At 38.9% G+C, this 27,692-nt stretch overlaps 1 protein-coding gene across 2 annotated transcripts; it reads left to right on the forward strand.

Annotated features, from left to right (window-relative positions):
* Positions 1-819: 819 nt before the first annotated feature.
* tbx5a (T-box transcription factor 5a) lies at positions 820-26,315 on the forward strand. 2 transcript variants are annotated; one of them, XM_065965924.1, is made up of 9 exons: positions 820-1,555; positions 7,050-7,222; positions 8,109-8,203; positions 9,302-9,421; positions 10,499-10,646; positions 17,028-17,180; positions 20,185-20,276; positions 21,678-21,910; positions 22,618-26,315. In XM_065965924.1, exons 2-9 carry the CDS (start codon positions 7,079-7,081, stop codon positions 23,208-23,210), a joined length of 1,578 nt encoding a protein of 525 aa, XP_065821996.1. In that variant the 5' UTR covers positions 820-1,555; positions 7,050-7,078; the 3' UTR covers positions 23,211-26,315. The 2 variants fall into 2 exon arrangements, with proteins under 2 accessions (XP_065821996.1, XP_065821995.1); XM_065965923.1 differs by lacking the exon at positions 820-1,555 and adding an exon at positions 5,893-6,325 and having other exon boundaries at positions 22,618-26,314.
* The last annotated feature ends 1,377 nt before the right edge of the window (positions 26,316-27,692 follow it).

Consider the following 27,692-nt stretch of genomic DNA (forward strand, 5'->3'; position numbering starts at 1 on the left):
GAATTCATTTTACAATATCCTAAATGCTCACTGATTACATGATCTGTCACTCCTAACCTTTTTTTTATATATATTTTAAGGTTGACCCGCTTTTTTTTAAACCACTTGTGTTTTGCACATCTGTCACATTTTTTCATGAATAATTCAGATTTTCTAAGCCCAGAATATTGACCAGCAAAGTATTTCCCCAATACCCGCACAGCTCCAACCTGCTGAGGAAGGAGGAGGACTTGTGTGTGCGTGTGTGTGTGTGTGTGTGTGTGTGTGTGTGTGTGTGTGTGTGTGTGTGTGTGTGTGTGTGTGTGTGTGTGTGTGTGTGTGTGTGTGTGTGTGTTGATCAGGAAGATGGAATGTGGGTCCCTGTGTGTGATGTGATTGTTAGCAGAAACGTGTCAGCCCCAAGCCCCCCCACCAATAACCTACCTCCACCACCAGCCCTGAGCCCACAGGCCGGATCAGGTTGTGAAATAGAGCTCTGTACTTGAGTTTGTGTGTGTTTGTGTTTGTGTGTGTGGGGGGGGGGGGGGGGGGGGGGGGTACACATGATTTACCTCTCAGCCCTGACTGCTAGAGGCTCAGATACCTTATCGTTGCCTTTTCTAGTGGAACAAGGGTAAACTCACTCACGAGGTAGAGGGTGGGGGCGGTGGTTGGGGGCAGACCACAGGCCCATGTGTGGCCATGCAGGGTGAAACCATGCTGGATTAAGAGGGAGTTTACAACTCCTCATCTTTATGTAGAGAGACTGAGAGACGGAGCATCTGAGAGGAGAGTGCTCATGCTTCTCTTTGATAAATGAAGTATCAGTCGGCGTACAGTTGTTAGGATAACTCTCGCTGCATTGTTTTTAATGTTCCCAAGGCTCTAATTTGTTGTTTTTTTGTGCCTCCAGTCTTTCAGGTTAAGTCATTAAATCCTGTTAGTTCAAATGAGACTAGTCATATTTTCAAACACAAAAATCAATGCCAAATGTATTATTGTTAGCTTGAGGTTTGGATACATTTTCATTAAATGTTCAGACATCAGAGATACAGTGTGTAGAAAGAAATTCCATCTTTTTTTTGACTGTTGCTTAATGTGCTGAGTAGTTTTAAGTTACAGAACGTATTCTGTTCAAATAGAGGCATCCTTTTCCTCCGTTACATTACATACATCATTTTGTACTTATTTGAAAAAGAAAGACTTAAAATTCAGACTAATTTTATGAAATCAATATACTTCAGACCTGCACCTGGAAAATATTTTGGAATGCAGTATATGCAGCTTTTGTTTTCCTCCTCTCCCTCTCTTGTCTCCTGTCCTCTGGCTCAGCTCCTCAGAGCCAAACCCTGGATGTGTTTTCAGCCACAAACCTCACAGCTGCTCTTTGCTGCCGAGCATCTGGGCAGGTTTCTACTCTGCCTCCATCCAGGAGTCCTGCCTGCCTGGCTGCTGGCTGGACTGGTGGTTAGCCACACCGGCGCTTTCACCTGCCTGAAGTCTCAGCAGACTTAGAGCAGCTCTAAACAAGCGGTAACATCAGACCACACATTCAATAGTACTGGACAGCCAGGAGGTAGGGAGCGTGCATTTCACCCCTGTGTGTGTGTGTGTGTTTCTGTTTGTGCATGTGCTTGAGTGTGTGAGTAGCATTTCGCACTTGATATTCCTGCATTAAAGATCACTGCTCCTAATGTGTTTTAATGGCATCCTGCATTCTTTGTTTTTTTACAACTTTTTAACACTTTGTCTTTTTCTAATGAAAGCAGGCATTTTTAAGTTCTTCCAGATAAACCTTCGATGCTTTGTTTACTTTGCTTTTATGACTTTTTAATGTGATTATTTTCAAGATATAATCCTGTTTAACATCAGACACTTTCTCATCCATTTGTTTGATTTGCATGCCCCAGATATAAAGTGTGTAAAGCAACAGCAGTGGTGATTTGGCTCAGAAGCCACTGGTCAGTATACTCTCTGACTCTGACTTTCTGCGGTTCATGCATTGTGTGTCTTCCAGGCTACATTTAGATTTTATGTCTCGGAGTAAATACTGTTTAGCATGCAGGGTCACGCATATGTAGAGATGTTTTTTTTAGAAGCGAGGACAGGTTTAATGTTCTTTACAGTTCACATAAACAGGTTCTTAGAGAGGCTCTCTATATTCCACCACAGAAAGGACTATATTCACTTTTTTCAAATGTAAGGAAAGTTGTCCACAGATGTAGGTTCCCTCTTAAAACATTTTTCTGTCCAGATTTTTTGGACATTAAAAATTAGAATTTGTTGAATTTAAACTGCATTTAACTTTGAACACAAGTGTTCTGCCATGCACAGTAATTCATGAGGTAAATCTGTTCATAATCTGTGATATAACTTTTTTTAAATTCATCATGTAGATGTATACTGTTGCAACTGCAGGATGTTGCCATTTTTAAGCATGGCATTGTCTGTTTTTAAAATCGTCTGCATAGTAAAATGTTTGCACAGAGTGTGTAATCTCTGATGGGTGCAAATTAAATTAAAACAAAAACTTGCAGAGTAAAATTAGTAATGATGTGGGTTTTAGGTTGTTAATGTGTGTTGGAATAAGACATGTCCCTAAACTTCTCTCTTCTAAAATTTACTCTCTCTAGTTTTGAGAATCAATTGTTTTCTTTTTGGTTGTTTTTTTTTCTTTTCATTTGCAGTTTCAGTGAAATTCCATGCACGCCCTCGTTATAGGACGTAGGCCCACGCAAACGTTTTACTCATCAACTGTGGTCTCACTATTAACCATCCTTCTTCATTTGACTGTTATACAATAATTTTGTGTTTGTGAAATGCCAATATGGTGACATCTTTCCCTTTATTCTTTCATTATTCAATCTAACTTTAACTGACGCACGTGTCTATTCAGTGTATTTGACTGAAAAACGCAAAACCAATTTTTATTTTAAATCAATTATTGGATTCTTTTTAACTTTTAATTGCGCATGAATCACATTTGGTTTATTTTTCTTTTTTTTAATTTTGTTGCTGATCAATCTTCATTTGCGCATCAGCTTATGAAGTGGATGTAACTCAGAGTTCAAGTCGAGCCGTTTAAATTTACCTTGTAGAAAATATCATTTTCAAAATAAAGTAGTAGGCCTGTCCCTGACACAATCTTGCTTTATTTCTCTTATGGACAGATATTATTTACCATCAAAAAGGATGTTTTTATTATTATTAATGTGTTTCTTAATAAACACAGTTTGTGTTCAAGTTAGACGCTTTAAAAGCTCACTAAATGCATTCCAGTTGTGTGCTTTATAGGGGCCGAATTCACGTGATGAAAGTATTTCGTGTTCACTCTTACGTCATTATCTTTTTTTCTATTATGTTTGGTTCAGTTATCTGTGACGCAGCGTTAACGCGTCTCATCTGAGGCAACAAGTTAATTATAGGCTCATTGAAACTTTCAGGCTGAATTGCTTCATTTACGGCTCATCTGTTTGTGTCGCTTAGAAACAAAAACCAGTGCCTTCTTTTTTTTCCTTTTTAACTTTCTCATTAAGGCCTACGATCGATGTGCATATAGTAGGCCTACGTTGCTCTTCAACCCTCACTTTAACGAGTTTCCCTTTAACTGTCGAAGTTTATTCCAAGTTTTTTTTCAAATTAAAACTAGACTGTATGACTGTTTTTCGTGGTAGGTAATTATTATTTTGTGTGTGTGTGTGTGGGGGGGGGGGGGGGGTCCTACCCAAAACTAATTTACACGAATACACTGTCCTTTTTTAAATGAGTTTGGATTCTTAATTTCTTTTTGCATGTTACACTGAAGGCGTGCAGAGCGCGTGTCCTTGTGCAACTGGGCTGTATTTATTTTTCACATCATTTGCGGCAATCAAACTGGATTCAATTTGACTTCTGAGTTGTTATAACTGAAATTCTTAGATGAGGGTTTAAGTTTATTACATTGACCTTACAGTGTGAAGTTTAAGTTCGTGGCACGTGAGCTGAATATAATTATGCAATATCTCTTGACAGACTTTTTAAAATTGTATCACACGGAAAACGATTCATGATGAAATACTTTTTTTCCTCCGCCACGTCATCTCCTTTTCTGCAGGAAGGACTTTTTACTCTATTTTTACTTCCCTTGTATTCCTTATACATTTTATATTGAACAACTGGGTTCGCGTATTCTCTTGATAATATGAGGCTACAATCAAAAACAAATTACAGCTACACCCCATAATGATCGCACTATAAGACCCTGGGCCAGGGGCCTAAATTCATAGTCATTTTTTACATTCTGTAAACATTAGTGCAGTCTAAGATTGCTATGTTGCCATTTCAAGTTCTGTAAACTTTTCTTTATTCGTGTTGATTCAGTAATGGAGAAAAACGCCTTTCGGAAATCCCTCCGAGCTGCAGTTTGCAGCTGCAGAGAGAGAGAAAGGGGGGGCTGGCAGAGAGGGAAGAGAGAGAGAGAGAGAGAGAGACGTTATTCCTCAATAACTGGTTAAATTAGTTACGCTTGACATCTGTTCTTTTTCTTTCAGTCTTTATATGCCAATATAGGCTACAATATATTTTTAAAGTGTTGTACCTTTATACCTAAATGTTGTTGGATCCTATCTACTGTATCTAGAGGTTGCGTACTTGATATCTCTAATAGTTATTTTCGATATTTTTTCAATTAAGGCTCTGCTACAGCAATGAACTCCATCTGCTTTCTACCCTGCTTTCCCCACCAGATGCATGTGTGCTACAGATCTATACCAGTGTTCATATTGACAGCATGCTAATGACCCAACATCCTACACGTGCTGACTCTTTTATCACACTGAATGAAATTTACTTTGTGGGCGCGTGAATTGCGCACACTGCAAAAAAAAAAAAAAAAAAAAAAAAAAAAAAGAAGCAAACTCTTCCTCAATCAAATATTCACTTTTCAAATGCCCCCATCTAATTCAAATAATCTTACCTGTGCGAAGTGTCGATTTTCGGCGCGTGATTCAAATACAATCATATTTCAATAATCATTATATTTTTGATGTAGCATGGATGAGTATGTTTTGCACTGTCACTATATGAGGTGAGCTTTACGCAGCTGTTGCGTGCAGGCTCCGTCAGGGCAAACATGGCCCCTTACCGTTTGATCTATCTAAGAGAAACTTGCGGTTTGTTGTAATTTTTATTTGTTAGAATATAAGTCCACTAAACCTGTGTGAAGCCACAGGCCCAAGCACAGCCTACAATGGATGCCCCAGCTTTCTGGTTTTTTTCCCCCCTTCTTCTTTCTCCCCTGTAATTGCTTCTTTTTCCAGCCTTCTCTCAGACGTGGGATTGTTCTGTTCTGCGTCTTTTTCTGCGAAGGGAATTGATTCGACAGTGCAAAATGTATTCATAACATTTATAGACAAACTGCTTGAGCCAACGCTTCCCCAATTAGTTTAGTCTATTGCACGGATTCTGAACTAGAACCACAGGCAACAAAAAAACCCAAAACATGGTCGATTACTCAATCAATCGTAGTTATTCCTTAGGCCTTATGAAGACACCATGTTGACCCACAATATCTAATGATGTACTTTAAATTAAGATGAAGGTCAATAAGGTTGATCCCTGCATGTCTTGAGGCTGCGACTGTGGAGCAGAAGATGGGCCAGCGCGTAATGGCGCATGAAGCAGCAAATATTAAATGGAGTCCGTCCACCAGTGCTGGATTAGGAAGAGGTTTAGGAGGAAAAACTGGGGTGGGGGTATGGAAGGAATTATTATGTGGGGTATAAACCAATTCTTTTCCTACGAAGACTGCTCCCCATCATCCCCACCCCCCTCTGGTCCACATCGCGGACCCAGCTTCCGCTTCGCACGGTTGGTCATTGATGCGCAGAGGAGGGTTGGAGAGGGAAGGAGGGAGGGAGAGATCGAGGGGGGAGACGTAGATTTGACAGGGCAGAGAGGCTGTGTGAGAGAGAGAGAGAGAGAGGAGGGAAGAAGGAGGTGACGGAGCTGCTCCTTTGGGACTCGGATACAGTGTACAGTTGGGAGCTATCGACAGTGTCGACTCACAAAAAGGTCTTCGGTTGTAAAATGCCCCAATAAGGCACCGAGTAGCGCCTTGTAGCTGTCACCGAGCTCCGCGAGGATCTCTCTACGGTCGCGGCTGTGCTTGTGGGAAACCTGGACGAAACTGTGAGAGGGTGGAGGGGAGAAGCAGGATTCATGGAGATTTTGTAGTAGCTTCATCGAGAAAGACGTCTGGATTATCTGTATTTGGACGAGGGATTGAACGCTGTAACGACCTGGTGGTGTTTCTCCGATGCGTTATCGCCGAGTCCAACTCTAGCCTCCGACTTGTATTGTATTTTAGGTAAGCTGATCCTGCTTTGATCCGGGTACGGGTATCCATAATACCAATCCATAGCCGTTGACATCGTATTACTTTGCCTTGCAGGGATCGCTGCTCTCAGTAGAAGTTACAGCGTGTAAATGTAGAGGATTATTAACAGACCTTATTATGTTCTGGTTATTAGATTCTGGACAGCAACATGTTGCGACATAACAATAAAGCTTAAGTCTTTTGTTTGGGCAGCATGAATTAGAAACAATGTTTTCTTGACACGAGGGCAATCTGCTGTGCAGCCTTATTCTTAGTAAAAGGTTCTGGATCATGCGTGTTATGATAGAACTGCTACCGACACGATGCGTAAAAAGATATTATTGTCTAACAATTTAAAATGTTATTTTTCGGACATGAACTGACCAAACATTCAGCTTGTTTGAAAAGCATAGTATTGGTTCAATTTGTAATGCTCTTATTCTGAAAACTTTAACTTGGAAAATGAGATGCAATGGAACTATGTTGTGCTTTTTTAAAAATATTTTCAAACTGATATCACTGAGTTGTAGTTATTACCATGAAGCAGTACAGGTTAACCTGTAGCATACGACACTTCCAAAAAGCAGTAACTTTGTGGTCACTATTTTTCTGTTTTCCGTATAAACTTATTTAAACCTGTTTGTCACTATTTTAATGTGGAGGTTCAGACAGTGCTACACACACACACACTGACATCTCTGTCTGGCTCTTGCAGCTGGGACAGTAGTTTTCGGAGCTCTGGCCATGGCGGACCAAGAGGAAACTTTTGGCCTTCCAAACTCTCCTGGTGGCTCGGATTCAAGGGAAGTACCGAGCGAGAATAAATCAGAGAAACAGAACGGGACCTCAAGCAAATCCCCATCGTCACAGACAACTTACATTCAACAGGTCAGTATCTGTATGTGTGTCTGTGTGTGTGTGTGTGTGTGTGTGTGTGTGCGTGTGTCTGTCTGTAGGCCTCACTTTCACTGAACCTACTACTGTGACGAGTCGAGCCAGATTGAGACTTATGGGGACGCACTGAATGTAAACAAAAAATGAAGAAGAAAAAAGATGAATAACATGCACAATTGTCTGATGACTGTTAAATCATACAGGAACTATTTCTGAAAATATTTCATACATATATTTCTGCACATTGTAGTTCTTGCAAAGAGTTATTATGTACGGATATCATTTATATGCATTTAAACTTAACGAAATCTGTGTTCTGTCTCTTTGTTTTCACACTGTAAATTAAAGAAACTGACTTTAATGAAGAGAAACACCAGAAGAGTTTCTGTTCATTTCCGCTTAGTTTTTATGCTTTATTTTGACGAATTCGTGAGAGTGTAGTGATACTTGAATTGTCAATCGGTCCCTTCTTTGGTCTTTTTTATGTTGTGTATTTTTATGTTTATGTTTCATTTGTATCCTAAAGGACCAACAGGGTTGAATCTATAGAACTAACACACTGATCTTAAATTACTGGATACTCTCACAGAGGCGACATTTTTATTACAGGACCGATATAATTTCTGGTAATACGTATCTTTAACCACTCAATGGCCCTTATTGTTTAGTGGCCATTTAAAATTTTTATATTTTTATAAATTAAACACCTTGCTATTTTTTTTTAAGTAGTTTTCGGCAACTAATGCACGTGACAGTAACTTATTTCACATCTCCCAGGCCTCGACACCCGAACTTAAGCTTGACATACACATATGCGTAACATCTGCGTTACAGCATTGTTTTGAGAACTATATGGGCACTAAGATGTCTTATTTTGAAGGGAATGGAGGGAATCAAAGTCTACCTGCACGAGAGGGAACTCTGGGTGAAGTTTCACGAGGTGGGAACGGAGATGATCATCACCAAAGCCGGGAGGTAAGTAAAAACAACAAACAACAAACAAACACACTCTTTACAATTAATGTGAATGGAAACCGCTAGTCAGTTATTGGCTACATGGCTGCTTTCTTTCTTGAATTGTTTTGTATTTGTATTATTTGAAAATCTACTCCGTGAGGAACCACAGAGAAAACACAGAGCATCTGGTGGACGCTTTAGCACTCTGCAACACTATACAGCTCATATTTTAGTCTGGGTGGCCCTGTTGGGGAAGGCAATACCATCGACAAATGAGCACAAGAGCGCAAATGCATTATATACAGCCCATTCTTTAAACGCAATCAAAAATACACACACATTTTGAACTGCAGGACCCGACATTTGCAATATATCCTCTGTATTTGCTCACTGTGTGTGTGCGCGTAATTTTACGCAGACATTTATTGCGTGCAACCTGTTACGCAGACACCGTACATGTGTCACGCTGTTTGCTCCACAGTCGCCCTCAGATTGCATCCAGTCAAAATACCTTCCCGTCGGCTGAGTGTGAACGTGCACATATGCATGATGGCGGATGGTGTCTGCTGCTTTATGGTGGCTCAGATGTGGGAGTTACAAGTGTCGAATATTTATAGTTTAACATATCCCCCCCCCCCCCATTGTGTATTATTTTCTCCTCTTTGACAGCTCCAAAATAGCCGAATGTTTTACTAAAAGGACCCTGCAAAAAACGTGACCCACAGTGAAAAACGTTTTTAAAAGCGAAGTCCCGGCGCCCTGCCCTGGAAATAATCGGTACCTCTCCAAAGCAAAGACTCATTTATTTGACATTTAAAACCACCCCCCCTGAGATCACTATGCAATAAAAAAAAAAAATGGTTCGCAAAATGAGATAATTAGAAGCGGGAGACAGTACGCTGTATTCTGAATATAGCCTACACTTGTTAATCACAATTTGGCCATAGTTTGAAATGCAAGTTTGAAAATGCCTAGAATTGGATTTAGGTTTCTCTTACTGAGCAGACAACCATGAAAAACGCACCACAGTCTATTTTCGCTTGCGTACTTTTTTTTCCACAGTTTGACAGAAATACCATATATAGCTCCATAAAGCGTCTCTTTGTCCTTTTACAGGCGAATGTTCCCCAGCTTCAAAGTAAAGGTCACAGGATTAAACCCCAAAACTAAATATATCCTCCTGATGGATGTTGTTCCTGCGGATGACCATCGATACAAATTCGCCGATAATAAATGGTAAGAGAAAATGAAACACAACAACAATAACTTCTGGTGTATTAACAAACTTTTCTTTATTTTCACAATATTGGGTGTGACTGTTCGAGGGGTCGCAGCAGCCCCTGTCTGTTGACTTTACTCAAACATTAAAATGTATTTTGTTGTCCTGATGGACGAGACTCGGAAGTGGACATATTAATTCCCCGAGAATTATGAACTGTTTGTTTTCTCATGCGTGCCAAGAAAAGAAGTCAGCTGGGAGAAATGTTTCTGCCGGAGCTGACGTTTCTGTGCTTATTAAATGTTTTTTCTACCAGTTTTTGCAACAGGGCTGTCTTTCAGACCAGGCCACAAACAAGGTTATTTGTTTAGTGTCATGTCCATCTCTCTAACATTGGTCAGGAATGTTTTGTTTGGGTCAGCGCCTCTCAATGAGGACTTACTTAAAGAGGATAATCACATGCCAATACTGCCGATAATGACCTGTCCAAAGCATGCCCTGGAACTAATTGTCCGCTTGATCCAACGATGTTGTAAAACAATGTCTACCAGCTCTAACCTGACCTCTGACAGGACAAAAACCAACATCACAAAGTGTTGTAAACATCACTCAGAGGCACTGGGTGTACTTTTTTTTTATTTTATTTTTTTTAACTTGAATAACTATAAATAAGAAGTTTTACAGGTAAACATTGGTTCTGTTTATTTCTTCTTTTTTGTTGATTTAATTAATCCCTACCTCACTGCGAGATTACTCTTCAAAATATGCGTCACACTATTCAGACAATCTCATGCGTAATTTCTACTTTTTTTTCTTAGTTCTGTATCCAGTTCAGAGCATATCTGTGTCATTTTTTTTATTTTCAATGAAGCAGTTTGTATTCTCTTCATTTAATCTCTGCGTTATTTTTTAGATTTTTCTTTAAAATAAGTAAACTACCATTTACTCACATCGTAAGGGCTCAATTCCCTAATTTTGCAGTTGACATATGTATGTCACAAATGATCAGGTAGCTTTCTAATTAATATTTTCGCCTCTTAAACGTCCATTCCGTTATAGGTGTTAACAGTAGGACTGTGTTGCTGTGCTTTTAGGTCTGTAACCGGGAAGGCAGAGCCCGCCATGCCCGGCAGGCTCTACGTGCATCCGGACTCTCCCGCCACGGGCGCCCACTGGATGAGGCAGCTCGTGTCCTTCCAGAAACTCAAACTGACAAACAACCACCTGGACCCATTCGGACACGTAGGTGCCTATTGGCCTATCATCTTAACTATTTCACCACGTGTGTGTGGTGTGTTTGAATGCCTTTAAAACCTGCTGCTACATATTTAAAAGTTGTGTGTTGGTCAATGGCACAGGAGGGAGAGTTGTTACTGTTGCGCGGATTCAGCAGTAAAATCTAAAAAAGACAGCATACAATTTGATATTCATAATTACGTATAAGATTATTCTACTTTTAAGAAACTTTGATTAAAGGTATTTAGGTTTCATTTGGAATTGATTAAAACTGGATCCACTTTTTCTTTCTAACATTATTTGTTTTTTATATAATATAAAAACATACAAGCAACTCCCTCCCCCCCAAAAAAAAAAAAACCTAGACATGCATAATTACGCTCCACGTTCAGATCTATCTGTTATATTAACTTAAATCTGTTTAAAAAAAACTTAAAATTGAACATGCCAGCAGCATGCTTCATAAACTCACTGACCATTGCATGAAACCTGTTGAATTATTGTTTTGCTATGTGTTTAAAAGTTGTAGTCGAACTTTAGAGAATCTTCAGATTTGTGCAAAGCTGCGAGTTTCACAAACTGTGTAGCCTTTATACGTAAATAGTCTTTTTTTTTTATCGCCACTCTCTAATCTTTAATACATTTTCGATACTTGAAATATCCTCTTGTGGAATATAAAAAATGTCTAATTTTTCTCAGAATATATTTTAACACTTCATTATCTTGACTTCAAAATTAGAGTTGCTGTTGATGCAAAGTCAGGAATTAATAATATGAAACTTTGAAGTGATTACTTGACTTCCAAAAACAAAACAAAAAATCTAATCATCCGTTTTACTGGAAGTTAAAAGTTAAGCTCAAAAACATCCAGTGAGATGTTTCATTAATTGTATAAATTATCTGTATAAATATGTCTAAGTTCTTCTCTGAGAAACAAACTAAATAGAAGAGAGATTCATTTAAAGGATAAAGTATTAGGTATCAGTTTTGCTGTGAATGTAAAAAACAACATGTTAACACATTTTAATTATAACAATGATAGAAAGACTTTGAAAGACTGTGGGACTTTTTCCCTTTAGTGAGTTTAATCAAAAACAAAGAGAAAAGTTGACGCTCATAATAAATTAATATAGATTTTGATTCTGTGAAGTAGTTTATTAGGAGTTAAAACAATGTCATGAAGTGTTTTTCTGATTTGCTTTAAACCTCATTTTTTGTTCTGATAATCCTCAGTATAGACATGATTTTGAATTCTAACTCTGTTATGGTTGAATGTGTGGATGAACAGAATGAGATGTTTGGTTTTTTGCAGCCTGGAAACTCTTTGGCACTATGTGTAACCAGGCTTCATTATAGCACCCCCTAGATGCATTAAAAGTTGTCGACCTCCTGGAAGTCAGCCTGCATAAGTAAAGGAGAGCAGTTGGATACTTTTTAGCAAAACGGAAAGCTGCAATTGCACCCTCCCATCCACCCACCCCCCACTCCACTGCCCCCCCCCAAAATCATTAGAGACAGTATGGTACCTATTTTCTAACTCCTCATTATTGTACATTCACTATCCAGCCCCAGGCCTTTGTGATTCCTTTCTATACCCAAAAACAAAAACACACAAACATCACTTACTTCATCTACAAATGGGCCTTTGTAAAAAGTTGTTTTTTTAATGAAAATTACAACTGGATTGTAAACCCAGACCAAATTAGATGTAGAAACAAAAGTAGTAACATTAGTTTTTCTTGCTAATAAGCACAGGCTTAAAAGGGAATAACAATGATTTGGTTGGCAGAGGTGCAGGGATAGGTTTTCTGTTTTTAAGGAGCTGGTTAAATGAGGAAAACACGAGGGATTGGATCAAGTTAAAATTGTTCTGTTAATGCTAATCAGAGGTGTTAAAATCATGAAGGAGTGAAATGACATTGTTTTTCAAAAGCTTCACTCGAACATGTTTTATTTAAACAATTTGATTAATCCCATTTATCATGCCTGCTGGGTTTTTATAATTATTCACACAGGTACTGACATTGGTGGTGAAGCTAAATTTAGATTTTTTTGTTTATAGCTGTACATATTTTCAAAAGCTACACATAAAATGCATATTCAGCTCTACACAAACAATCCTCTAGCTTTCTGTCCACATGGCACCTATAGGGACTGTTGCCCTGCAAAATCCCAGCTGCCGAAATGAAACTGGATCTGAGCAGGAATGTGTGCAGTGTTGTAAATTTCTGGTTTGGAGTTCATTTTTGATTGGTTGCAGCGGTTCTTGGCTCCCCCTGTTTCGTGCTGGGAGACAGCACCCTGGGATTTATAAATGAAATGTGTTCCATCAGCTTGTTGGTCCAGCTGGTTGAAATAAGTTGTCGATGATTTATAATTACTAGAAGGGAGACATTAGACCGAAACATATAGCCGATGTCGATTGGAGCGTTTTTGAAAAACAGAGGTTTGAAGAAGTCGTTTTTCTCCAGAACAGTTCAGTAATTAGACACATGTCAGAGGGGTGAGCAGGGCCCAGCTCAGCAGATCTGCACTCTTGTGAAGGAGTGTAAAAGAGGGAGTTGAGCTTTTTGAGGCCTGGGTTGTGTGCAATGCAGCTTCCATTTTTTGTATCCAAATGATATATTTTTAAACACATAGCAAGTGATGCCCTGTCTCATCAAATCTTGTTAACCTAGCTAGTTAAATTCTTGCAGAATTAGGTTTAGTTTTTTAGTTTTTTTTTTTCCTGTTTTTCAATGATTCTCTGTTTTTATCAAATTTGTATTTATGATTGTTTTCATGTTGCTTTTAATCTTAAAGGCACATTAGGAGTATTTCTTTTAACACTTTTTAAATTCTGATCTTATTGAAGTCCTTTGGTGAAGGTCTCCATAAAGACACATTTTCATACATATTTTATATAGGCTATGCTAAGTAATTAAATTGAGCTATTCTGCACAAGTGCTTTCATCATAGATACTTCAATATGTTGCAACATTAAGACTTCAGTTCTTAACTTCTAATGCAGGACTTGTATTAATGTTTGTTGCAGGATTGTTCCAAAGGCTGGAAATACTTCTTTGTCCTATGCAATTTGGGCTTGGCTAAAAAAAAAAAAAATGCAAAAATTAGAAACACAAAACTTTAAAACAAAAAAACAATTCATTAAATTCAAGCTGCCAATAATTATTTAAAGGGAAAAGTTATATTCCCAAACAACTTCAATGTTAATGCAACTTCAGGTTTACCCTTTGGATTGTTTTCCTCTTTTTTAGATGTACTCATTTTTAATACTTGAGCCCATTTTGCCTTTAATAATTCTGCCCTCTATCTTGAGTAAAACTTCAGTAGATTAAATGTACGTTTCAGTAACTTGTAAAGGATGTTAAAACTTCTGAAAGCAACATATATACTTTTGTCTCACTGGTGTTAATCAATCAAATTGGTGTTGCTCCTGTATTTAAGTTCCTACACTGAATGTGTGTTTTTATGGTGCTCCATAGCAAACTGCACTTATTGCTTCAATCTCCCTCTAAATATGTGGAATATTCCTCTGTTATTCGTCTGCCCTCTCTTTCTTCTGCTCCTGCACTCGTCTCCCCGTCTTCCCACACATGTTTTTTTTTCGGGCCGGGCGGTCGGAGTGTGAGGATTGCACTGTTTATATTTGAATGGCAGTGTGCGTTGAGCAATAGATGATGGTGTACAAAGCCTGCTGATCCCGCGGCTCGGGGAAAACTCTCTGATGTGGTGGAACATGAAAGCAAAGGGCAGCGGCTCAAGACCCAAAGTGATCCCTCACTATCATTAAATACTATCATCCAGAGGCTGGAGAAGGAGGGAGGGGGTGCAGAGATACAGGGAGACGAGGCGTGTGCCCCAGTGGGTGGTCTGAATCTACACTGCTGCCCCCACTAACACACGCATGGACTTCGGGATCCCAGTTTGTAAAAGGCTGTTTTCCAGGGTCAAATGTGCGTTTAGATGTTTCCATGCAGCTCCTAATGTGTCTCATAGGCGGAGGTTTCTAAGTTCTAAAACCCTGTAAATGATGGATTTGTACTGATAGGTTTATTGTTGTGGTTTGTCCGGATCTTGGATGCATCTTTGCAGACCTCAAAGTAAGCCATCAATTAATGTGTGCATGGGAAAATGTTTGATTTGACCTTTTTTTTTTTCCTCTGCACCCATGTGTTTGGAAAGCTTTGAAAACTCTTCCAAAGCCTTTTTCTTGAATTGTTATTATCAAATTGATTAACTAAAGGTTTGTGCTGCTTGAAGTTAGGACATGTGGGAATCAAATATTTTGTTATTTGCATGATCACATAACAACACATTATACGAGGAACCAATGCTAACCTGTGCAGAGCTGCCAGCTGGAAATCAGCAGCAAAATGTATGTTTTGCAGCCTGAGGCTATTTTTTGGTACACTACTCTCATCTCAAATCTCCAACAAGAATGCAGCTCTTTCACCTTTTCAAGCTTATATTTTAGTTCATGGTAAGACTAGCTAAAGCTGACTCTTCAAAAGCCTGCTTTTAAAACCAAAGTGTTACAGTCGACTCATTTTTACTGAGCAGAGTCAGGATCTTCCAACATCTAGGCCTATTTCTATGTATAAATCTATATATCTATAGATAAGTATGCCGAAGGGAAGCCATGTTGGAACACATGTTTGCCCAGTTTCTGCCCATTACAAAAACCTACTGCACCATGAAATGAGATCAAGTTCAACTGAAAATTGATAAAGGATGACAATGGTGTATGGAAGCCTGTAGGGTTCACATGGCTCTTAGAAAGAACTCAGGGTTATGTCTGTTTCATGCTACAGAAGCCTCCTCAAGTACACAGTGATTTATTGTGTCTTCTTCTGTGGCAGTGAAAGGCAGGTACAAAAACCAGCTTTGAGTTATCAGATAGGAGGAATGCCTGCGGGACAAAAAGGTAGGCTTACAAAGAGGAGTGGGTGCTTGAGGAGAATGGAAGAAATAAAAGAGATTTGTATTTTCAAATGTAAATGGATCTGATAAAAAATAAAAACCTTTACATTTTCTCAAGGCTGGTGACCAGGACTCCCCGCTCCGTCAAAACGATTAGACTTAAGAGGCACGGATGAGAGGGCCTGAAAAGAGAGGTTCAAGGCTCAAGTTCAGCTGTGTGGAACGCGTCTAAATGTCGCCAAGCTAGCCAATGGTAGTCATCACTTAGCACAAACTAGGTTAGTCAGGTTAGAGGGGCAACAGGAGAGTATAGGCATGCCAATGTCCATACTCAGTCTAAATTACTCCACTATGCTGTAATAACTGTAATACAACGTTAGCCTCTGTTTGGAGTTACATTAAAGCAAGGTTCTGTGTCAGGTTTGGGTAGAGAAAAGAAGTATGAGTGGGACCACGACAAAGACAAAATAAGAATGCACTTGGCCTCATTTAAATACAAATATTATAGGGATCAAATGTCATAAGAGTTGTTTTATTATTATTGATTATTTATTTGTCTTCAAAGGGCACATTCTTATGCACAGTAGAATTTTCCAGACATTTGGGGAGACTTAATTGCAGAGGTCACACAACACGGACACAAACATGGATTGACAGTCTACACACCACAGACCAGATTTCTTGTAAAATAAGAGGTTACTTTTGTAGGGTTTTTTTTGGTTTTTTTTGCAGGAGCAGCAACACTACAAGGAGCCTTAACACAGATATTTGACACTAATCAACCGTCAGTTAGATCTATTTTAATCAGCCACACTTAGATCTACCTTGAAAAAGGGTCCTAAAAAGGTGAAGCGGTTTTGCCTTAGCAACTACAGCTTAATTCTGCTTTGAGATGGATAAATTGCTGCTTTGTCTTTCCCTTAGCTAATGTCTGAATTTAGCACACATTTTGCCAATAAAATTGCTCATATTGCTGCATTAAACTGCACATTACGCTCATATTACTCTCTGGAAATGTAATGTTGTACATTGTACAAATGGGCTTTATAGCACGTCTGTATCTTTATTAAGTGTTAAAACTTAAAACTGAAATAAAAACATTTGTTTGGCAACACAAAAGTAAAGTGAGAATAACCTCCAAACAAAAAATTAAATGAAGTTACAATTCAAGCTGCCAAACAAATAATATTAAGGGGAAGATTTTGATTAGCCTACTTTCAACAACTTTATACTACTTTTAAGCCTATATGTGGGGAAAGAAACTTGGGCTTCATCTTTTTAGTTAGTTATTTTTTTACTCCAGGGTGTTTCAAAGAAATCTGAAGTTTTAATTTGCATCTAATTCTGTCTTCTGCAAGTTTGTAGAAAGACTGTTAAAACAGACCTTATTAAACAACATGATAACATGCATTACCCTACAAAAGGCCTCTCTAATGCTCGGCTCCGCTTTCTCTTTTCTTTTAGATCATCCTAAACTCAATGCACAAGTACCAACCGAGGATCCACATCGTGAAGGCGGATGAAAATAACGGCTTCGGCTCCAAAAACACGGCCTTCTGCACTCACGTTTTCCCGGAGACAGCCTTCATAGCAGTCACGTCCTATCAGAACCATAAGGTAAGTACTGCATGGGCTATACTTTTGGATTTTTCTTTCCTTTTTATTGCCGCCCATGACTCAGTAAAAAGGCATTTTTTTTTTTAATTCACGGCTTTTTTTACGAGGCGATTTCATTTTTACAATGTTTCCAACGTGGCAGAAAGTTCCAGAAATACACGCAGAGGCCTGCGCACATTAAAACTCAAGCCAAATGTGGAAATAGGAAAACCTCGTATATGCCTCGTACAAAACAAATTTAAACAACGTTCCTTAACATGAAGGCCTGCAAGGGTTTTATTATTTTCTGCTCATTTTTCACGGCAAGACGGCCGGTGTTGAAGGCTTGAGAGAAAATGAAAGGCAGGCTTCTTCGGTGAGGTTAAAGTGAAGCCTTGTCACTGTCAGCTGAAAATCTCTGATATCACACTGAGCCACTGACAGACGAGGGAAAACTTCAGATAGCCGACTAGACGACGTCTGACCTCAAGAGACTTTTCTAGGTTCCAGGCCTGCAGCTCTTTGTAGCGCGTGAGCAGCGGCAGATAAACCGGATCAACCTCTGACGTCACTTTCTGTCGTTTGGTACAACTAAACCCTTCATTTAATGCTCAGCATTTTTTTTTTTTAAATGCGTCGAATTTTATTTTATTATTATTATAGGCTACTGTCTATTTTATGTTCTGAAGAGGTTGGAAGCGTAATTGCAAACTTTCATGATTCATATTTTGGAATTGCATTTTTTTTTTCTTTTGTTTGCAATGAATAAGGGCCCAGATTATTTTGAGCAATACATGACCCAAGTGTTCTTCTTTATAATGAAAGGTATTTTCGTGGTTACAGAAGATAGTCTATGTGATATAGCCTTACCTGTGAGTAAAACGGAAAATGTTCATTTAAAAATGACATGGCTTAATTTACTTTTAATTTATCTAAGATAAATGTTTCGTTTTTATTTAAAAATGAAGGCAATTCAAGGGGGTCTTTGTTGGATCTGTAGGCCTAATTATTTTAAATATGTAATCTGTATTTTTTAGTTCTCTTTTTCTTGATGTTGGCATCCCAAAGACGTTTAGTTTAAATTAAAATTGTTAAACGCTGTTACAATCTGGAAATCTAGAAGACTCCTTTCTGGAAATAGGTAATCGGCTGAAAATAGGCCTAGATGCTTGTTAATAAAATATTACGCTTCTTCAGGGCAGGCAGCCTAACAGTTGTTTACTTGCTTGTTAAGACTTGTGTAAAGAAGCAGAAATTAAAACTCAGTATTTACTCTGAGGCGGGGGAAATCTAGGGGCTACAGATATGTAAACAGCGTCTGTTTAACGTCATTTAACCGTGTGGGCCTGTTACGTTATATGTTTTTAGTTTGGGGAACAGGGGAGAAAAGGGGCGAAAGCTCATAATGTCCCCGCAGCCAATCAGAAGTCTCGTGCACCTCTGGGAACAGGAAACGTAAATGACCGGCTTTCTGTAGAAACCATTCATTATTCTCAAACTTCTTATTGGGGTCTGAGATCGTAACCCCGGGCTAATTATTGGGGCTTTGCAGACCTGCCGAAAAACAAGCATTTGTGATTTCAAGGCGCTTTACCAAAACTGTCTAATCAAACAGTCTGACATCTGCCAGAGCAATAGTGGCTGAAGGCATGTGTCCAATTCACCTGTTAGACTGGAGGCTAATGAAAATGGTCAAGGTCTCTGGTTTCAGGTCTTTCCTGTCACAGTTGCAACTAAAATATTTTTCCAAACTGTCTTTTCTGAAATATTTGTTTCTTCTTTTCTTCATGAATAAAACGTTGGAACTCTAAACCTCATATTTAAGTTGTATTTAATACATCTTTCTTTATTTTTACTTATATGAGCCTAAATTGTCCAGCACATCTGGGAATATGTTGAAATAGGCCTCAGTTATTTTAATGAGCATATTTGGATACATTCTTGTAAAACTGTGCAGTCTTTGAAGTCGTCAATTTTTGCAGGATTGTCTTGAGTCTACACCCACATTTATTTTTAACATCATTCACATCCTCTGTGCCATTATTTAAATCCCTTAGGCCCAGTCAGAAGAAAAACACCACAATGTTTTATTTCGTGCAAAATTCCGTATTCCCTGCTCCTGTAAACTGAACTCAGGTTATCACTAACGAAAAATTATTTGTCTAGTATTTTTTCTTCTTAAACGGCCACGGGGTAAGAGGAGTTCATCAAGGCTCTGAACTTGTAACTCCAAACTGTTTAAAGAGATGAAACAATATATAAAATATGTGCCAGGGTGTGCGTATTAACAAGAAACTATATAGTGAAGTGTCACACAAGAGATTTTACAAGGTTTGGTTGAAGTGTCAGCCAGCTTACAGACTCAAACCTCCAGTCTTGTCAGGAAGCTGGAAGCACAGAAGAGGTGCCAACTAATTACCTGCCAGAAACCGCTTCTCATGAGAGGGATCTCCCCGGATTGTGTAAAACCTCTTTGGGATTAATTTACTCTTTCAGAGTTGCTTGCTGCACTCTATTTTTGCTTGATATTTACAAAGACATTTATTACCAAAATATTAAGTCAGATGATAAATCACATTATTTGCATCTGTCAAGCATGAGCCAACTATCTGTTTCTCCAGATGCTGTCACATTATAAATTATGCAATGAAAATATGTCTTACTGAGAAATGATTTTATTCAGTTTCTTAGTTGAGGAACCGTTAAAACATCTTAGATTTTTGGAAAATCTATTATTTCATTCTCTTGGGTTATTTCTGAGCCGACAGATGTATCCCAAAAACTTTCATTGTATCAGCTTCAAGCTGAATAAATACTTTTATTTAGCCAAATAATTAAATGTTGCAATTTTTAGAACATTTAAAGAGTTCCCTTTGAAAAAAGACGAACATGTGATTGGAGTTTAGTTTTAGCCCTTATGACTTTTAAGAATAAATGAAGATGTTGTAATGAATTTGCACAACCATCACAACAAAAGACTTTCATGTCAAAATATGTGACCAATAAAGTGATTTTGTTGTTTCAGATAACCCAGCTGAAGATTGAGAACAACCCATTTGCAAAAGGCTTTCGTGGAAGTGACGACATGGAGCTACACCGGATGTCCAGAATGCAAAGGTAGCTTGAGCTCAAGCTTTATTTTGAAACATATGCACAAATCAATAGATTTTTTAAGATCGGCTTAGTTGAAGTGATCTGTGCTCTGATACTCGGAAACACTGACACAAACTAAGTGATGTCGAATGAGTTGGATAAATGTTGTAGGGATTACTGACATCCTGGTCACACTGTCACTTAACAAGCCCCTTAACTTTAATCCTTCAATCATCCAAACGAGAGCCAGTTGTGAGTGTTATTTTCAGTGAGTGTTATTCTCAATGATGTAAGTGTAGCTCTTGAGCCACGGCCAGCCTTCATGCTGAAGACTTTTATGGCTGATCTGGCAGAACCTCTGAAACACAACTGTAACATCTCCCATCCACACGGCTGTTTTTGCAAGGATGTTCCAACTGCTTTAGTATGTCTACTGCGTTCGTGTGTGTGTGTGTGTGTGTGTGTGTGTGTGTGTGTGTGTGTGTGTGTGTGTGTGTGTGTGTGTGTGTGTGTGTGTGTGTGTATTTGGAACCAATGGTATCAATCGGTCCAGCAGCCAATTCAGAACACAACCACATCGCTCTTTTTCTGTTATTCAGACCAGATGAGGGATGGAGCATGCGTCCATGCTGGGTCGAAAACACATTTTCAAAGGAGAAAATCTGGTTTTGAAGAACTCACAGCCCACCCCCACCCCATCCCCCTTTTGCTGCTGATACAAAAAGTGTATTCTAATGTAGAAATCCTAAATCAGGAAAATAATTGTGGAATAGCATTTTGGCTTTTGGACAATGTGCTAAAATCCTACCTCCTTCCCATAACCTTAAAGTCAAAGCCAGAGAATAAAGTTCTTTGTAATTAAGAATTTCAGATTAATGCCATGGGTTTATTATAAGCAAAATCGCTGCAAATCATGAGCTGCATTACCTTCACTTTCACATTCAAAATGGCACATTTGATTGTATCAGACACACGTTAAGTAACTTTAAGTAGGTGCGTGCCACAATTTAATACGACATTTTGAGTGAAATGCATTTCATCTATCAAAACTAGCGAATGTAAAGGACATGGTGAAAGTCCAAACCACACTATCAATCTTACTTGCCTTTGTACAGTCCTGCAGAGTACTGTATAAGCTACGCACGTCTGCTCCTGGTTACATTTCTGAAGGGAGGGCTTATTGCAAAACCAGGTCACTGTTTCTAGCGAGGCAATCCTTGAAAGCAAAGACGCAAAAGTAGCAAAATGATCTATTGACGGATGCCGAGGATTAATAGGAGTGAAACATGCTGCCCTGTGTAGTGGAAAGGGTTTTTCCCCAAGAGGAGTGTTAAAGTACAAAAATCAAACTTCTAAATTTGTTGTTTTTAAAGAAGTGGTTTATACTCATGGTATTTGGATGTTTTTGTGTCTTTGTTAACTTAGTACCAAGGAGTATCCGGTGGTACCTCGCAGTACGGTGCGTCAAAGGGTGGGCTCCAGCCAGAGCCCCTTCAGCGGGGATGTCCAGGGTATGGCCACCCCAAGCACATTGAGCTCCCAGTATTCCCAGTGTGAGAACGGGGTCACCAGCACCTCGCAGGACATGCTGCCTCAGTCAGGCTCCTACCCACTGCCACATGAGCCAGGCCAGGAGTACCACTGCATCAAGAGAAAAGGTAGGAAAAGCTGCTGAGCAGATTAAATGCCATAACTTTTATTATAGCTTACATAAATCATGCAAAATGACAAATAAATTATGCCTGAGTTTACCAAATCTGACTAATTTTCATCTGCAGTCCCCCTTTTCTCTACACAGTTTTATGAATGCTGCAAAAAGCTTATTAGTGACTTGCATTGCTGTTGAACCTCTTAAAACATACCAGATTATTTCATGTTGCAGCTACTAATGTAACTGGATTTTATTGGGGTTGCAGGTCATTTAACAAGACAAAATATTCAATAATTTTTCAGTAATGGACAAATACGACAAGGTTTTCAAAGTTTTTCTATTTAAAGATACTGAAAGGTTAGAGTGCATTGCCAACTGTCAACTAAGATCCGGTGCAACCAATACTTTTGCGTCCAGCATTTTTTGTTCTGCTTCCAACAGTATGTGCATCAAGGGGGCTATACTCATGTTAACAAAAAGTTTAAGTGTACTTATGTACAAAGGATAAAAAATGTAAAATTCATTACATTTGTTTTTTGTTATTTTAAAAGGAGCAGTAGAAATAGTTTTTTTTTAATTGTCAGTTAATGAACAGATGATGAAGGTTCATCAGAGGATGATAAAATCAAGTAACATTGTAAACTTTTTGCTTAACATAACTGATATATAACCTATCAGTATCATTACTCCTTAACTCTCTATTTTCTCCTGCAGTGGAGGATGACTGTCACTCAGGTGAGCACAGCTATAAGAAGTCCTACCTGGAGAGCTCGTCCAGCGAGGAGGACCATTACTACCGTCCTATAGGCTACGCCCAGAGCCTTGGCCTAGCTGGCGGGCCGTACCGCAATGAATCCAGCCAGCGGCAGGCCTGCATGTACGCAAGCGCCTCGCAGGGCGCCGAGCCAGTTCCTAGTTTGGAGGACATCAGCTGCAACACATGGGCCAGCGTCTCACCTTACGGGAGCTGCTCCGTAACCACCATGCAGCCAATGGAGCGGCTGCCGTACCAACACTTCTCGGCACACTTCACCTCAGGGTCTCTGGTGTCCAGACTCGGCGGGGTCGGGGGCCACGCCTCTCCGCAGCTGGCCGACGGCCACCATGCTGCAATGTACCAGAGCTCCATGACCCACCAGACTCTGGGCCGCCAGTGCAGTCCTGGGGCGGGGATCCAGTCACCCACAGCCGGTCTGCAAGGAAACGAGTACCTCTATACACACGGCATACCACGTACACTATCACCACACCAGTACCACACTGTACATAGTGTCAGCATCATGCCGGAGTGGAACGAAAACAGCTAAAGCCGCTTTTCCCATGCTCAATAGATAAAAATATCAAAAGGAAAACCGTAAAGGACCAAGATAAGGCAGGGTTTAGAGGAATCTATATTTATATTTTTAGAGGATGCAGTTTCTGATCATCTTAATAAGATCAGTGTTACTTCGCTGACAGCAGTGGATATTTTTAAGACTGCCGAGTAAGAAAGCAAGCATCTTATCACTTAATCTGTTGTGACAGTATCTGCACTTATATGCAAAACATTAGCATGAACAAAAAGGAGCCGGATCAGAAGATTCTGAAAGGCTGCTCGAATGCAGAGAAATTGAAGACGATGGAAAACCAGTCACTTAAAGAAGAAAATAAAGTTTTATGGGCTTCGCCAGCAGTCCTCATGTTGATGGTGTCCTTGTGCGGTGGTGTTATTTGGATGTCAGTGTTTCAGAGACGAGTGAAATTGTTTCCATCAAATTTCTTGTTTTGTATCAGTGTCCCAACTTTGTGTAAAAAAAAAAAGGAAGTTTGCTTTCTGCAGCATATTTTAAGTTCTTGTTTTTTGTTTTTTTTTTCTCATTAACAACTTGCGTTAAAAAGATTACGAAGCAAGTGGGGCTTTTGTTGTGGCTCTTACATCTTTAAGAAGGATGACCCTCTGCCCCATGTTTACGGGTATATTCACACGTAGGAAAGCACTTCAATAAAATAGCTTATTCATGCAAATAAAGACATTTCTGACAGACACTTTTATTGAGTGTTCAAGTTGGCCCTGATTTATCCAATGATATTAATATGATAAAAATAATAATAACTGGGTTTTAAATCCCAACCTCCCTTTCCATGTCATGTTGAAACAACATCAATCATACCCCCAAAGATCCAATAAACATTCTATTTACGATCCCTTAAACACAAGTCAAAATACATAACAAATGTTTTCTTATTCTTTTGGTATTGAGGGAAAAGGCAGAGTGAATGTGTGATCAGGCACCAGGTTGCTTGCCCATTGTAATTTTATAAGATGATAAAATGTCAGGGCTTTGGTTTTGTCATCTTGTTGTGGCATTCTTCTGCATTTTACTGGTCAGTTCAGTACTAATGACTTGGCATAAGTAAAGACCGGTGCAAAACTTACATTATTAATCACGCTTGTACAAAATACAAATGTGATTTTTATGGTGCAACATTTCTTCCATACAATATTATTCAGCAATTTCTTCAAGAATGTCTGGTTTCAAAGGGGGTCCTTCGTCTAAGATATTTATATTCACCCTTCGACCTATTCTCTATTAACTAAGAGATATAATGACACTCTGGTTTCACATACTGCTCGATTAGTTGGAAAGTTCTCATGAATCGTGTCCTTGCAAGCTACAGAAACTGCAAAGATAGGTCGTTGCTCACTAATGCTCGCCACAGTCTTGTGCGTTATCATGTGTATGTGTCCAATGCAGATTATTCTCCCAATTCCAAACCCATGCTGTACTCAGTGAATGTGTGTTCTTTAAAGTACTCTGTATTTATCCCCAAAATGGCACTTCATTCAAACTAATACGACAATCGAACTAAACAAACATTTTGATGAGCAGTTGAAAATTACATAGAATGTAAATTTAAAAAAAGGCAACAAAGTTTACTCAATAAACATGATGAGGTAAAGGTCAGTTTCAGCCTACGAGAGAGTTTCTGTTAGAGCTTTGTTTTACATGTGGGAAAAGGCTAATCTTTACATGCTTGTAGTTGAGAGAATGCTATTGTCAATAGTATTTATTTTTCAACTATGTAAATCTGCTTGATTCAACATGTATCAAAGATAGATGGTCCCATTTCTTTTTATAGCCTGTTTTTGTATGATTGTTAATAGGATTTTCTAATCATTCTTATATAGAAAACAGGAAATTACTATACAGTAGGGATGTAACGATACCAAAATCTCGCGATACAATGATATCGCGATAACAAATCCACGGTTTGATATTTATTGCGATATTAAAAAAAAAGAAAAAGACTTGGAAAAAATGTCATTTCTTAAACAATAGTTGGACATTGAAACAAGGTGAGATGGATCAAATGACATAAAGTCCCTTTTATAAAGTAAATAATTGCACTAGCTGGACCTTGTAAACAAAACAAGTCGTATTCTTAGTACAACATCTACTATGTTTTCTAACCCTCTCTATACTACTACCTACCTGGCTTCTTAGTGGCCCTTACAAGTCAGCTGATTGGGAAACAGACCAAAACAAGAAATGACACTATTTCACTCAAATGGGGGAGGGGGGGATTGTATCAGGACAGTCTCTGAAAATACACAGCTCTTCTCAGTGGGATAGAAAAGCCCCTGGAAGTTGTAAAAACACACATATCACCAGAAAGCTGCCTGTTGCACCAAAGAAAGTGACTCTTACATTAAGTTGCTATGTCGTACGGCCTTTTTTTTTTTTAGAGCTGATCATTTAAAGACGACAATTTTATGTCGTATACGACAGCATAAAGAGGATGTCCACAATTTTTGAATTGTATCTCTGTTCCCCCTCCCCACTAACGCTGGTGTCGCCATTTTCGCTGAACTGAGGCAGCGAGCAGAGCACAAAGGATGATGGTCTCTGTAATTCCCATTTCCCTCGGGTCTGCTCCACTTCGGCTGAAACGAAACAACACTGTTTGCCAGGCAGACCTATTGTTTCATACAATCACAGGTCCACGATGATATCAAGACACTTATGTTCTCGCAAAATTGACGATATCGTTACATCCCTACTATACAGCTGTCAAAAAGTATGAAAATAAGATTGAAAACACATGGGTTACTTTGTAAATAAACATGTACATAACAGAATACCTGCAATAAATTCAAAAACTAAAGTGCTGTTCTTTTGACTGTTCTTGCCTAATTCTTTCTTTTTTGAGACAGGACATCTTATCGACGCTCCTATCAACTTTCATACACCTGTCCTTGCAAAACGTATTACACTTCATCAATTTTATGCCATGTTCCAGCGAGAGATTGATTTTGGAATTATTAAGATGGAAGATCTTTTAATATCAGTTTTCCAAAAGGACAGGGACATTTTAAATGTAAGCAAAATGCATGGATGACTGTCTCAAATCTAGGTTTCATTGACAAGTGAACACAAAATGCAACTCGTATTTTTCCCTTTTTGGCATTTTATCATTTTCTGTACCTAACTTTTGTGCAGATAGGATGACTTTCTGTGATTATGTGCACATTATCCAGCAAGCACGTAACATGGGGGGGGGTTAAAATCAGTTCAATGCACAACTGATATGATAGTACGATGATAGCAACTATTCCTTACATTGCCTTTTGAGTTGTGGTTTACTGTGTAGTTCAAAATGTGGGATCGCATGGCTGCTTTCATTGTTGGTTTGGGTCAGACAGCTGTTTTTTTCATGAAGTCTGGGTACATGGATTTTAACTGAGTTTGACGAGGAACTCGAAAGCATGACTAATTTCTCTTGATAGCCCTGCCCACCTTCAAATTAAGCAGTGCTGTTATCAGAGCATCTGGGAACACGTGTGAGTATGTAGGGTCTTTAAACTCTACAATTTGTGTCCAAATAAAACTTGACTTGACTTTGATGTTGACAACACTGTACATGTGTTAAGATCAGGTTGTTTGTGGATGGTAATTCAACTTCATTGTTCCCAGCATCCCTTTGTCCAGAACATAATCCAAGGGATTAAATGTCTGCTGTCTAGACATCCTCCATACCCTGTACTACTTAAGAGCTACAACCTCTGATAAATCTCATGAGTTATAGTGTTAAACAAATGGAGTAAATTCTGCACTGATAGAAGATTGAACTCATATTGCATATCTGGCCTAAACCAAGCTGGTGGTCGATCGGATGGAAACATTATGTTGCTTTTTAACTTTGGTTGAAGCTTAGCAGTGGGAACACAATCATGATGGCACAGCAGATAGCACTGTCTTCAGTTCAGTTGTCTTTTCAGTGGATTATATAATTTCACTTTGTTTGGCATAAAACTTGGCCAAAAGCATTATTTTTCAGCAAACAACTCAACAGCTATATTTGTGATAGTAATGGCATAGTGACTTTTTATGTAGAATTCATGTACGTTAAGTTTAAACAAGAATGTACTGTGTATGACAGCTAAACTGACAGCAGTGCTTTGAGTCAATGGTGAGGAGAATTTCTGGTTAATGCTAAAGACCAGAGATCACTTAAAGGGTGATCTAGTGTTGTGAGTTTGTTGTGCATAAACTGATCACTCATTGCTAAAGGTGAGACAAAAAGTACGACAAAGAGCAGCACTTTTCTGCCTTAATGTGTTCTATCTGTTAGGATGTCCAAGCTGAAATGTACTCCAGTCCAAAGGCGAGTAACACTGGAAATACACTGAGTAGTTCCATAAACTTAAACCGGTACTTTCTCATGATCAGCCTTGTAAGATGTAGTACAAACCTTCAGCTTCTTATACAGCCTGTTTCCACTATAGGCCAGTGAAACCGAACTAACTC

This window comes from Labrus bergylta, chromosome 17 (assembly GCF_963930695.1).
Source record: "Labrus bergylta chromosome 17, fLabBer1.1, whole genome shotgun sequence".
Classification (NCBI taxonomy): domain Eukaryota; kingdom Metazoa; phylum Chordata; class Actinopteri; order Labriformes; family Labridae; genus Labrus; species Labrus bergylta.

What these genes read in the sequence shown, in the direction of transcription:
- tbx5a (XM_065965924.1), top strand. Translation starts at nt 7,079, where the DNA reads ATGGCGGACCAAGAGGAAACTTTTGGCCTTCCAAACTCTCCTGGTGGC. An exon ending in ATCATCACCAAAGCCGGGAG is followed by an intron (nt 8,204 to 9,301) that starts GTAAGTAAAAAC and finishes GTCCTTTTACAG; the next exon opens with GCGAATGTTCCCCAGCTTCA. An exon ending in CGGATGTCCAGAATGCAAAG is followed by an intron (nt 20,277 to 21,677) that starts GTAGCTTGAGCT and finishes TTGTTAACTTAG; the next exon opens with TACCAAGGAGTATCCGGTGG.